This window comes from Mycteria americana, chromosome 7 (assembly GCF_035582795.1).
Source record: "Mycteria americana isolate JAX WOST 10 ecotype Jacksonville Zoo and Gardens chromosome 7, USCA_MyAme_1.0, whole genome shotgun sequence".
Lineage (NCBI taxonomy): Eukaryota > Metazoa > Chordata > Aves > Ciconiiformes > Ciconiidae > Mycteria > Mycteria americana.
Window position 1 is genome coordinate 48,876,234 of NC_134371.1, and position 14,262 is coordinate 48,890,495.

General features: G+C 37.4%; 1 protein-coding gene across 2 annotated transcripts in view; it reads right to left on the reverse strand.

The window, feature by feature from the left end:
* Window positions 1-14,262, reverse strand: part of PLPPR4 (phospholipid phosphatase related 4) — a 31,297-nt gene that overhangs the window by 4,852 nt on the left and 12,183 nt on the right. For both annotated transcript variants that reach the window (XM_075509236.1, XM_075509234.1), the window contains exons 2-5: window positions 11,564-11,749; window positions 7,047-7,176; window positions 5,123-5,318; window positions 288-345 (exon numbers count right to left, since the gene is read on the reverse strand). In XM_075509236.1, coding sequence (XP_075365351.1) covers window positions 288-345; window positions 5,123-5,318; window positions 7,047-7,176; window positions 11,564-11,749 — 570 coding nt within the window. The remainder of the gene's footprint in view (window positions 1-287; window positions 346-5,122; window positions 5,319-7,046; window positions 7,177-11,563; window positions 11,750-14,262) is intronic.

Below are 14,262 nucleotides of genomic sequence, written 5' to 3' on the forward strand. Positions count from 1 at the left end.
TAAGCACTGCATTTTATATGTAAATAATATGAGGCATCAAACATACTTTAACATTACACTTTTTGTTGCTTCTTAACAACGGATGTGAAGCAGTTGAATCTTTTCTGTATTCTTAATAGAACTGGTTTTATTTTAGCTTTAGTAGTTTTATTTTGCTTTCAAACTGGGAGGATAAAAACTTACATCCATCCAGGATATCCAGGCAACACATCACTTTACAATATACAGCAAATGACTTTCTGACTTTTGTCTTGTATAAGTGAAAATGAACAGAGGTGGTTACTCACCGAAATGTACACTGCTGCAAAGGCTGCCAGGGTGGCATGTTGAGAAGGGAATGACTTTCTGCCAAGGAAGGATACTCAAATTATGCTTCTCAGTTCAAATACACTGTGCTAGTGTTCACTTGAAAAAAACACTGGGTGGTACAGTCATTTTCAGCTTATACTTCCCAAGCAATATATGATCGATCAGTAACATTTAATTTCTAAATTTCTTTTCTATAATCTGGAGAAAGGGCCAATGTTAATGAAATGCCTTTGTTTTGAAGTAAATATTTAGCATGAAATTCTTTTTGTGTACTAAGAAAAGTGTGTGTACTAAGAGAACAGTGGGAACAAGCTAAACACTGAATGCTTGATTGAGAGAAATATCTATACATTTATTTCTATAAATAAATGTCCATAATAACTTTTCAGTAAGTACCTAATTATACAACTTATTTAATGCATGAACCTTGATCTTATGATTATTCTCACTGACTTCACTTGGACTCTTTTCAAAGTAAGGACTCAGACACTTTGATAATCAGGCCCTAACTTCAGCAACTGAATTCATCATCTTTGTGCACCTGTTTTATTGCTCTAATAATGGGGGGATGACAGGGTGACATTCTTCTCCAAGACAGGCAAACTACATCTTTATTTGCTATGTCTTCAGGTTTATTTTTTAAATTTTAAACTGTGTGAGACAGTAGGCAATATCAGGTCTGTCCTTGAAATTGCTGAGGGCCTCCCACTCCCATTGAAAACCTGGGGACTTGAATGATGTGGACTGGGTCTTGAGTATCTAACTACAGATATGAAAATGAAAAGTGACAGCTTAGCTTCTACTTCTCTGAACAAGAAAAAGAGGCTTTGTGTAAGTAGCAGCTACACAGAACCATCACATGAGGCCCTCTAACATTTTAACATTTTTCATCTTATAGACCCATTTCAATCCTCTAAAAACAAGAAAGTAAAACTGATGGGAACATGAAGGAGAGATTTTTATACAGTAGAGGGAAAAACTTAGCTGGGGGTGGATTCAGTAACACCTATTCTATGGCAGACATCTAGTTCATAGCCTGTAGAAGCTCTAAAAAACTTTAATGACCTCTGAGCTCTAAAAGTGAGTAAGATGCAGTGAAGATGTATAGCAGTTTATATCTGTACATTTATCTCCTTAAAATGGCATGGACTGTAATGTAATGTGCTGGCTGTCTTGGTAAAGAAGGGTATGTCTATCTTATAGCCACAGCAGCTGCATTCACCGGAGAAAGCTCAGCTTGGGATAAATACTTGAACAATCATTCAGCTTCGCAGATGGGTCTTGCCACCCTAACTGGGCTCCATGTGTATCCATTTTCCTAGCAGCACCTGAGTTAGCTAGTTTAAAATAGCAAAGACTGAAACATAGTCCTTTACCTTTAGACAAAGACATTTTTCTGCAAAGCAGCAGAGTCTACTTTCTAAATTTCTTTCCTGTGCATTTTGCCTTGTCTGTTCTAAATAATTCATTGGCAATTAAATGTGTACATGTAGTCCAGTGGGAATGCCACACTGCTGACCTGAATTTGAGCCCATGGCTCCAGCAGGTTCATGACTCTAGTCAAGATGAAATCAGCACGATTCCTTTTTCATTTCTAAAGACAGACCTAAATTCTTATTCTTATTCTTCTTTTTTCTTCCCCCCCCCCCCCCCCAACAAACCTTTCGCAAATAGTATCCCTGGGGAACAAGTTCAGGGTTGAGGACAGGAGGATAAAGACACAAAAAAATGTAAATGTTTATAACGGCTAATAAACTCCTTTACTCTATGCAGGTTTTAGCAGAAGCATAAATCTACTTACAGTCTCTGTGCAGCTAATGTGTTGATTTGATTCTATGAACTTTAGTACCACTCAGAACTTAACTTTAATTTGATGGCATTTTTATAGTATATAAGGTGTGTCACTATGCAAGAGTCAATTTTCTCTTTATCCTATTTTCTCTTCATATGCTTTCAGGGCAAGCACAGCATGTTACAGACTAAATACACTCTGTGTACTCTCTAATTGTGACACTGCTTTTGTTCTTCTATTTGTTATCTTTTAATCTAAAATGAAAATAAACCAAGCTAAAAATATGTAGCCTTTTTGTATGGCTCTGTATTGAAAAGGTGAGCAAAGGTCTCAAAGAAAACATGTCCTGAACTCAGATGACAGTGTATCACTCTAAATGCTCATGCATGAGGATGTGTAGAGGGAGAACAACGATGAGAGAGAGTCATACTGAGAGAGAGAGTCATACTGAGTCAGAACGTCAGAAATGATAGAGGATAGAGAACTCACTGGAGATCTGAATAGAAATGACTGAAAAGGCTCTTTGAAGATAAATAGAGGAAAAGATGGACAAAGGAAACCACTGGATATTTAGGGATGTTGCAGAAAATGACTTCATATAATCAGCTGGATAATTATGTGTTCTTGTCTATACTTTTCATAGAGGAGTCTAGAGGCAAATTTCTGGAGCCAAAGTTTCTGGGAAGTACAAATAAATCATGAAGGCCATTAGCAATCTCAGAAGAACAAATCCCTTACAAGCTGAAATTATTGAAGTCAAATTAACCTCCTGGGCTGGAGAAGTTATACCATAACTCTTATAGTAGATGACTGGAGGAAGTATTGAACCAGTAGCAAGTGCTGATCGCTTTGGTGAAGTTGAGACAGGCATAAGGAAGCAACAATTTAATAAAGGAAAAATGCAATAAAATTCAATTAAGGGGAAAGTGAGGGTGGTGCCAGAATATTATAGATCACCAAATGTATCTTCTATGATGGGAATAAATTTGAGATATCAATATATGGTCATCTTCCTAAAGAAACAGAAACACACAAAAACTGATTGCTTAGTCTTCATGTGTTACAACTAATTTTGCTGCTTTTTGGAAGTGATGATATTTAAACTTAGGAGTGATCAGCGTTTTTGGAATGGCTACAGGCAGTCAATTCACAGCAGTAGGCATATTATTTGAGATGATAATGAAATTAATGAGATGCAATCATGAAAATTTTTCTGCCTGCTCACGTGTAAAGCAACACCAATTTCCCTGGGACACCATGTAGGTGCAAGACACCGCTTGCAAGCATCAGGCTTCAATGGCAGTATGCCAGTAACAGCAAATGGTTATGGGAAAAGAGACAGTGAGGTGAAGGCTGATATAGTAATTCTGGTTATGCCTTTCACCAAAATTATTGTCACCAAATTATATGGGCCAAATAGAGCTACAATCCTTCATTCCAGCTCCGGAGCATGCCCACATACATAAATTGAAAAGATATGGCAAATTAATCAATGCTAATTATGAGTCTTGGCGCACTAGACATATTTAAGACCAAATATATCAAATAACTGAGGGTTTTTAAACATCAGTGAATTGGTTTGTCCCAGTGAAAGGAGACAGATTACTGGAGATTTGCTGGAAGATACTTACAAAGTGAATGATTTCATGATTCCCAAGTGCGTCAACCATTGAAATAAATGGAAAAGCAAACAAACCGGGGGAGAGGTGCCTTAATATATAGACAGAACATTTTAATAATATCCATGTGACAAAAATGTAATGCCATGAGGCATAAAGTTAAAACAGAAGCTAGCATCTGGGGCTGCATACAGAACAAGAAAGGAGTGCAAAGCTTTAGTGAAGTGGATGTGACAGAAGCAACACAGCTTCACGTCTACTAATCAGGTACACAGAGAAATTATGCAGCTGAGTCAGAGACAGAAATTGTAGTTATTCCAAGCATTCTATAATTTTGCTGTAACTTTTTTGGAGAGCAGGAGATTTAAAAAAGCACCAGAATTTTGAAGGACTGCAAAACATTCAAACATTCAATGACTAATAGGCAATAAAGGTTAACCTAGTTTGGAAAAGATATGGAAGACTACCATTGTATTCAGTGAAGAGCTTCATGATTTCTCAGTAGTGTAGTGCTTATATTTAGGACACTTCATACTAATGAAGTCCTTGAACTAACGACGAGCAGATGTATCGGAACAGTACAAAGTACTGAGTTATACCTTCAGATTCCTTGTTTAAATCTATGACCTGTCATCAGTAATTGCATTATCACTATTTTATCACATTGAGTTTGTGTAAAATAAGATATATAGTCTGGTTTATATCTCGACTGATATGCATGTCCAAAACCTGCTATTATAAACAATATTAATTTCTCTCCTGGCTATCTAAGTAGGGAGGCTAAAGACTAAATGATCAAGGAGGATAAACCACCAGTTAGAAATACCATGAAAGAAAAGGCATGTGTTTGGGAACAAACAGATTTGCACTGTTGTGGTCTTTCCTCTAATAAAGGGATTTTTTCAATGCTGTTAATATAAAAAACTTAATTAGAGAAACAGAAAACAAATAAACTCCTCCAACAAATCCCCAAAACAAGCCTCACAAACTAAGACCAAAATGCCAGAACAGTAATGTATGTTATACAGAGGTCTCAGATAAAGTACTTGGGTGACTTCTTCCCCTGCCTGTTATGGGGAACTTACCCAGACCCCACTGGGAAAAGCAGTAGAAGCTATACATATTAATAATTGTATAGGAAATTGTCTCCTTTGAAAGAGGGAAAATAGCTACTAATGACTGTGCTTCGGAATCTGACAAAATCTTCCAAGGCCCACTGTTGGCCTAATATCTTTATACAGAAAATTGAACATCACTAAAAGACACTTATGCTCTCACCTTTGTTACAAAAAACTGACAAAACTCATTCAGACTTTAACTAGAAAAAAAATCTTGAAACTGGGACAGAAAATAAAAAATAAAAAATAAAATGAATACTTAAAAATGTACACAATGAACCAACCTTCCAGCATTGATAATATTGAGATCAGCTCCTGAGCAAATATCTTCCACAACATATGAATTCTCTGAGCAGGATACATTTAAGGATGTATAGTTAGGCTTGCAAACAGTCAGGAAATATGGTGCCTGATATCCTGTTGATAGCTGTATAATATCAGTAACAAGAGCAGTAGAACAAAGACCAAACACATGAACACCTAGGAAAGAAATCAATAGAGTTTGTTAACTTTATTATATGCATAAATTAGATTAATTCATTCTGACAAAATACATTCAATGGAATTCTGGTTGCTTGTGTCATTGGACTTGAGAGAATTTAACTGAAGATGTATTTTTTTTTAATGAAAGCTTATTGCAAAGTTGAATTCTTTAATGTAAAAAATTAAGATTATTTATGCTTGTTTCTTCCTCTTGATACTTAACATTTCGTTTTGATGGCTTGATGTCCTCCAACATCTTTTCATAAAAGTGAACTACACTGGAGCTGCTTCAATTTGGAAAGCAGTTTTCTGAACTGACTAAAGGACAGCCAACTATTAGAGGAGAGCATATGTGCTCATCCAGTCCTTGGCCTTGCCCACTGGGATACAGGCTTTTAATAACATGGGCAGCTGCCCATTAGATCACTGCTTGGAGGACCTGTTCTGTTTTACCACCAGGGACCTATCATCTGGCAATAACTGTGGCTACCTTCACACCTCTGATATTTCTTGAGCACCAAGTCCTTGCCATGAGTCCATATATTTAAGTCTTTTTGGTAATTGATCAATGTTTCTGTCTGGTTAATAATGCCAAATTCACAAGGCAGTTGAAGTAAATGCAATTGTCTTACTGAGCATTTTCAACTGCTTTTCCCCTAAAGATTTACCTCTAATTCCCTACTTGTATTCATAGAAATATATTTATTTTTCATCTTAAAATTGAAAGAATGCTGAAGTCATTAAAATATGAAAGAAACTGCAAATTCAGAGTATGAATCAAGAATGACATTCATGCATCTTTGAGCTTGTCTTTTTTGGTGACGGAATGGGATGCCATACAGGAGAAGTGGAGAGCATGGGGCATCTTTACAGTCCTCCTTGCTGATGTTGTAATCTACCACCCCTCTGCCCACTTCCTCACTGCTGCTCTTAAGAGGATGCTTTACTGGTCATAGACTGTATAACTTCTCCTGCCATTATCTCCCTGCTTGCCAGACTACAGAAACCTAGTGTATAGTCCTCCTACCAGGTTTGGAGTCCACTGTCCTGCAGGTTCTCTTTGCCTAGGCTGCCCCCTCTAATTAAAGATTTCTGGAACAGAGAAAACCTTTCCTTTAGGCACTCATTGGTAGAGGAAATTAACTGTAAGAAGGGGAATAAAGTCCAGTTGCCTTTTCAAGTTCAGTTTTCATAAATGACAATTTAAACAAAGTAAAATAAAACAATTCAACATGTTCCTCTCTATCATTAGGTTGCCACATTCTAGCCCTTTTTCAAGAGGTAGATAAACACATCCCAGAAAAAGAATGTCAAATCTACTGACAGTTTCTGACAAGTTTTTACTGTCATGCTGAATACTGTGTCAGGTGGGTTGAATCCTTATGAGGCACTGAAGAAAGGCAGGGGAAACTATACACTGAAACCATTAAAAGGAAGCCAGCTCAAGGTGGGCAGAGAAGGAAAAACAAATTATTCTTTTAGAAACACTGACAACAGTGCAGGAGAGGAAAGGGAAAACGAAGAGTGTCGATGCTGCATTACTGAATATGGGGCTGCTCTGTTGCTCCATTTGACAGTTTCTTCTCGCATTTTCTGGCAGAAGAAGATCTATGCCAGTGACAGCCCTGCACTGTTCTGAAAGGCTGTTTCAGAGAAGGAAACCTGCATGGTGAAAATTGAATGTATATGGCAAGCTCTTCTTTGTGACTAACATTTGAAACCCACCAACAAATCTGACAGCTCTTCTAAGAAAAGAATTGAAGTTGCATCCTCCTGCATTAATATTGGCCTCTGTTCCAATCCCATTTCTTCTTTTGGACAGGCAACAGTAGAGAATTCCTTCTCCTATCATTATCTGCAATGACAAAGGAGCCGTTAAATTAAATGTAGCAGTTACTCAGAAGACACTGATTGAATTTAAAGGGCTGAAATATAACTATACTGCAACCAATGTCATCCACTGACATGTACTCGCCTTTAAAAGATTTGTATCAATATGTAAACATTCAGTAATGCAACTTAGCCTGAGTGAGGGCAGGCAAGAAGGTGGCACTGAAATTAAATGCAAGTGGCATACAGTATACAGTGCTCAGTGGAATCAGGGTCTTGATCCACAGCTGAAATTTGATGCTTCTACAATAAAAAAGTAGTAATTAGAAAATCTCCCCTCTAAAATAATCTAGAACCACTGCAATATCTTAGTGCTCCTGAGGTGGTTTTAGCACTCAGTCTTGGCCTCAAGCCTAGCAGTCCCTAGCAGCTTCTAATTACGTGGCAGCCGGCTCTTCTGTATTTGTTTAATTTGGCTTGGGTTTAACCAGATCCACAGCAGTAGAAAAACTTCTGTCCTTATGGTCCCTCTGAACACACCAAGCAAAACAGATTATGACTGAAGCCCTAGACAAGAGTTTATAATAGAAATAAAGAGAAGAATATAAATGAAAAATGGTGTTACTTGCTGGAAAATCCAGATCCATTTATACATTTGCAGTCTCAGGTTTGATTGTTTTCCTTGTTAAATAGTGCAACAACTTGGAGATCTGTACAGGGCTTCTACAGAGTTCAGAATAAGGGTTGGGTTGAAATATTGAAATTAATGAGGCAGTTCTCACCACTAAGACGAAATTCACCTTGTCTATCCACAGATGCATTGAAAACTAATAGATGCAATGCACAAAGCTTACAATGCAATGAGATGCTAAAGCATCTGAATTATGCTGAATCTGCTGTAATTACCAGTGAAGTTTGTGCATGCTAAGACCCCTCACCCTAGGAGAAGGGAGATACAGTGGACAAGCTTAGTCTAACTCTTTTTTAGCTAAAGGTTTAATAAATTGAAATTTCCTTTCTTTGCCAGAAAAATTGAAGGAGTGAAGGTTGTCTCATTACAGGGAAAAGTCAGTGGTAAGGGTTATTTAAGGAATTTTAATTAGATGAGAACTATGGTCACTATTATCTGTCTCCATTTGATCAATTTACAGCTGAAACTTCCCAGAGAAATCAGTAGTATTTCAAACTTAAAAAACAGAGAAACTCTAATAGTTTTTAGCCAACCTCTAGGGAATGTCTGGCACAGGGAAAAACACCAGAGAGGTGGATTAGCTTGTGTGATAGAGGAAAAAATTGGGAAACAGCAAGGCCTATGTCAAGGAAAATTCAGAGGCTGGTATTTCCAAGGAAACAAACTCCCACAGTAGAGGAGGCAGTAGGACTCAAACTGCCAGCAGTGAATTTCTCTCCTTGCTAATTGATTTCCCAAATCAATGTAATCTAATTTCCCAGTAATCTCTGTTAGAAAGCACATTGTTACCTTTAAGTAGGTTTTTAGTCAGTGGCTGATAAGGGTTTGAACCTACACTGATATGATTAAATAACTGGTCCTAACATTTTTGAATGAATAACTAGAGAGAAAATATGTCAGAGGATCAGATTCAGAGTTCTTTGAAGCAAATGGAAGTCATGTTGCAACTCAGGTATATCTATATTCCAGACATAAAATATGCATGTTGGTAATTTCATACAAGTCCAGTTGTTCCACACTAAAGTCTCCTGTGATTTATGAATACATATAGAAAATTTCATATATGCCACAAGCTATAAGACATATGTCAATAATACAGGTAGTAATTTTCTGTAGCACTTCAGGGCTACAGAACAGACCTGGTTAAAAGCAGGTGCTGCTCATTAATAATGAGCAAAAAAAGCCAAAGAAGAAAAAAAACATAAAGCCCCAAATCCACACAGATCCTTCTGTAATAATGGCTTGGGAAAATACTATATTTGTTGTAAAAAAAATACTATAAAGTGAATAGATTTAATATGTTCTCCAGTCTTGGGAAAAAGTGAGTATATCAACAAAAATAATACAGAAAAAAATTAAGTCCTATTCTAATATTTAGATAAGGCTTTAAGGAGGGATTGAGACCGGAATTTCCTTGTTGTGTGTGTTCCTCTCCCCCCCCCCCCCCTTTTTTTTTTATTTTTTCTTATTTACACTCTTTGGTAATATTTAAAATGTGGCTTAATCACACCTGTATTTTATTGAGTCTTGATGACCTTCTGCCTCATACTGCAGTAAGTACCTGAACTGCAGACAGAGGCTAGCATATGTTATGTTACTGGAGATCTTCAATTCCTCACATAGCTGATGCTTTCTTTTCTATATTTTCCAGGTTTTATAATGTGTGTAATTCATTGAAATGTTAATGAAAACTAAGTTATAAAATGCTAAACTCTACAAGATGACAATGGCACAATTGTAATCTTTTTGCACTGAGCTTCACTGGCCTATTTTTCCAAAGAAAAAGGGGAGATTTGGACAAAATCACCCTAGTTTTTTACTTCAGAAGTGGTATGAATAATAAAGAGCTGATGCTCTACACCATCTTCAGTGCCTTATATTAAAGAAGGTTGTGTATTTTGCACTATCAGAGCTCATTCTCCAACTAATACAAGCATCACATTCATGCTCACACTAATACAAATGAACTACACCTTCCTAAGGCTTGCAGCTTTTAAGCAGTTGTACTTTGAAGCTTCAGGATTCACTTTCTTTATCCATCTTATGTTTGATAGGCATGCTCAAGTGTGGGTTTGAGTTCCTCGCATGGCGTGGTTTTGGTTAGTTGTCTGTACTGCTGGTAGGAAAATGATTCAAGCAAGAATAACATTTTGTATTGCAAAATTTCATGCAATGCTGAAACAATTTAGCTGTAATCAAAGCCCTTAATAAACACCCCATAATAAAATGGGCATCTTTCATCTCAGTTGAAGGTGTTTGATATTACCTAGGCTTGACATAAACTCTCCGAAGTAAAAGTCAGCTTTTGCACCTCTACTGTGGCCCAGGTGAGCCTATATAGATTCCTTCTATGGTTGTTTCAGGAAAGTCCACTTTGTTATCAGAAACACTGTCTAATCTTAAGAAACTCAGCCAAACTGCAATACCAACAAGTTTTGTTTTTATCACAGTATTTAGTATTTGCTGCAAGTGTCTGCACCAGGAACACTGAAGAGTCTTAGCTCCCAGTTCCTAAAATTAGTACAATTTTTAGCCTGATGGTTGTGCAAAATCCTTAAAAAATGGTTTTTAAAGCAACCAAAATCAAACATAGTAAGAAGAGTTCAGTTTAAAAAAAGACAAATAAACAAAAAACATCCTGGAAAGCAAAGAGAGAACAGCACTTGATGATTTTTACATGGGCATCACATTTTATAGATTTTGTAATTGCAAATTGGCTAGTATTATAAAAGGAATGAACTAGTTGAATTTAAGGGAATTCAGAGGAGCTGACAGCAGAGATACATTTGTAGCTGGCCTTAGAGAAGTGCCTAACCGAGATGCGCAGTCATTGCTGTCAGGGGAGAGAAGAGACCCTTTCAGAAGGTTGATTCAGCTTTTTAGGTGCATGCAATCACCCACTCAAGGTGAATTTCTCTCTCCATTTGCCAAACAGGAGTGGTGTGAGAATAAGGCTCCTATCTGAGCTGCCTAAAATCGGACACAATGAATTCCCTCTAGTATATATATAAAGGTAAAGTCTTTAGATTTCATTTTAATTTGACACAGCAATTCCAGCAGGGACAATACTCACCTGTATGAGACAATTTGTGGGGTTTTTATCTGTAAAATAGTGACCAAACTGCTCATATTCTGACAGAACATTTCTGTTCTGCTGAAATCATCTCCTCCCTTTGTGTGAATGATTAAACCAGCCTCCTTTTGCCTGCTCTTAATGACTAACTCGCAATTTAGAGGAGTCCCAGTGCTATTTGGGAAAGTGTAATTGATTTCACTGACACGGTTGATATACCTTCTCACTGAATAAAGCTAATTCTAACAAAAGTGGCATGTTCAGGGCTGCAAATGGAAGGCTTCCATTTCAAAAAAATCTTGAATTTTTGGTGTATCTCAGAGTATGGAGATGTCCTGTCTGTAAAAGTTCAAATATTTGTACAGCATAACAGAATGATTCCAGCTATTCTCACCCAACTGTAGATGCTGTTTCTTAACATTAATGCCCACAGTCAGGATAGTGTGAGCAGATGAAGTGCTACACAGAATGTTTTAAGGAGTGTGTCTCTTTCTGTTACAGAAGAATAAAAGATGAATTTAAAATCCCAAGGTAATTAGCCTGGATGACACTCTGCAGCCTAACTGAAACCAAAAGAGCTATTTTCTTTAGGCCAACTGAAACTCTGTTCAAAATCTTTAATAAGTGGCAGTGGCACCTCAAACTTACCGTAATTGACGGCCCAGCAAAAACCAGACTAAGCAACATCAAGAAGGGAACAGACTCTTGTGTAGGTTCAATGTATGGCATACTCAGACTCTTGTCATAGCAATTAAATCCAGAGTGAACTGGCTTGAAGACATCAGTAAGTTCAAGAAAATAGAGGCTAACAACAGAAGATGCCAATATGGGCAACTAGAAGAGAAGAAAGCAACAAGTTACTCTTTGGAAATGGAATGGCAATGCTTTTGCAAATAGAACATAGTCTGTTAATAAATCTCTGTGATGTTTGCTATTTACATCTCACTGCTCCTTGTCATATCCATTTTACCATCTTTAAATAATTAATTCTCTAGAGATGTGATACTATTCAGTTGATATCAAATAAACCCTGTAACATCTACCAAGCTAGTCAAAACACCCAATCCAATCTTCAGCCCACATAATTTAGCCTTTTCATCTATGAATCATTAATAGACAAACTTTGATTTTTTTGAAAAGGAAGTACCAGGACTGCAGTCTCCCATGTGGGGCCTCAGTGTTCTGCTGTTCATCATCACCCTTTTTGGTCCTTTAGCAACTCTGTCACGTATATGACAGCGTTTATATCAAAGCCAGTTTGCATCAAGTTTCAAAGTAACAGTTAATGAAAAAACAGTATCCAGTGCTTCCCTAGAATCTAAATACGTGCTAATACAGTGTTCTGCCTTCGCACATTCATTTTGTAATTCTATCAAAAAAGCAATTAACTTTGGCAAGACTCAGTCTGTTTAGAACCATGGTGACTATGGTTCACAATTCTTTTATCCTCTAGCTATTTAGTGATTTTACCCTTTGCAATTACTTCCAGTAATTCATTAAGAGCGAAGTTGGCCCCTCTGGGGATCAATTCACCCCAGCTTGCCACCAGCTCCTGAAAGCACAGATTCAACCAGTAAGCCTCTGTGGAAGGAAGTTGTTCAAGAGAAGAAATAGCAAAAAGGCATTTTGAAGCCACTGGTTTACAAGTGAACAGAGAGGAGGGCAGCCCTGCCCCCAGGGTGGGCATCGGGGCATTCAGAGGTGACCAGTAGCATATGATTATTCTCTGTATCCTCTTAATAAATGCTCAGAAACATTTTTCGTTTGTTATTTCCCAGAGTCCTCACTGAACAAGGCAACATTAGAACAACTGCCTGCTCCTCCACTGAGATGCCATGACTCCTTCCCTGGGTGTCTACTGCAATGAAGGTACCTATGCATAATACGATGTGAACTGCCTATCTGCTTCCTTTTCTTTTTTTCTTTTTAAGATGGCTATCACATTAACTTTTCCTCATTGTTAGCTACAGCCGAAAAGTAAAAGCTTGCAACTGCTAAATAGATTCACTTAGACAGATAAAATAATAAAAATCTGATAAGGCTGTATCACATCTCTTGAGAAAAAAACCCTCCTCTTTTACATCAAGCACCTCACATTGTGAGAAATAGGGTTTGTCCTAACATATTTTTGGGTATACTTAGATTATATTATTCTTGCAATGTTCAGTACACCTTTACAAAAATAATTGATTGATTAAAATCCATGTCATTCATCCCATTCTACAACGGAATAAAAAAGCAGATGTAAAACTGGATAAATATGTATATTGGAAAAATTATGAATAAAACCTGCTATACATGGCAGAGGGACAATGGTTTCTTGCATTAACTGGCCATTTTCAGATTTTTAAACATTGGGCTTTTGCAATGCAGACTTTTTGTACATAAAACCTAATTCTGGGTGGTTAAAGAAGGAGGGTTCTAGCTAAATTTCACTGAAACATTTTTTAATACGACTTAGTTTTTGTTTTAAAAGAACAGCTTATCTTTGATGTGCTTTGAAGAGGGTAAGTTGTATCTTCAAAGTGTTCTAAGCAAAATCTGCAGAAGGTGGAGAATGGAAGAATTTTGCCTGTCTGGTTATCTGTGTTAAAGTTGATTGCGTTGTAATGTTGCATAGTATAGAGGCCATGACTGTGTAGAAAGGGAGGGAATGTGTACTGGCATCCCTAAGTGCTATGAGCATTACAAAAATAACACCAGGCATCTAGTAAGTTTGCTTCAGTAAGTAGTGTGTGTGTATATATATAAAATCCAAACATATATGTATATTTGCACTCACATACTATATTACACATACATATTATGTATAGCATATAACATACCCGATATGTAATACATATTATGTGAATACATAATATATAACTATTATATAATCTGACATATACATATGGAATAATTATATACAATGTAACTAAATTGAGTCCTGCTTCCTGCCCATCGCAGGAGGAAGTCCAATTCTTTAGCTGGATGCATTATATACTACTGCTTCTCACTTCCTGCTGGATGCAGCCCCTGATTGACTATAACGCATGCAAGCATGCATGATTAGTCAACATGGGCTGGACTGTTTCTAGCCATTATATGGCTATGCAGGGATGAAAGAGGACTTCCCTAAAGTCTTCATACTCTGGGAATAATTAAGATTGTTGTGGAACTGGGTGCCCTTCTCTCCACACCTGCCTGTGCAGAGACTGCGGAGCTGTTTGGGGTAAGGCTCAGGGCCTCCTGACTGGCACAGAGAAGGCTGGCACAGTGCATGCTGCCCTGGCACGCGGGGAGCTTGCACCGAGTCTCTGCTGCTCTTGCCGGGACACTGAAATTCTGCACAGCATTTGAACTCACAC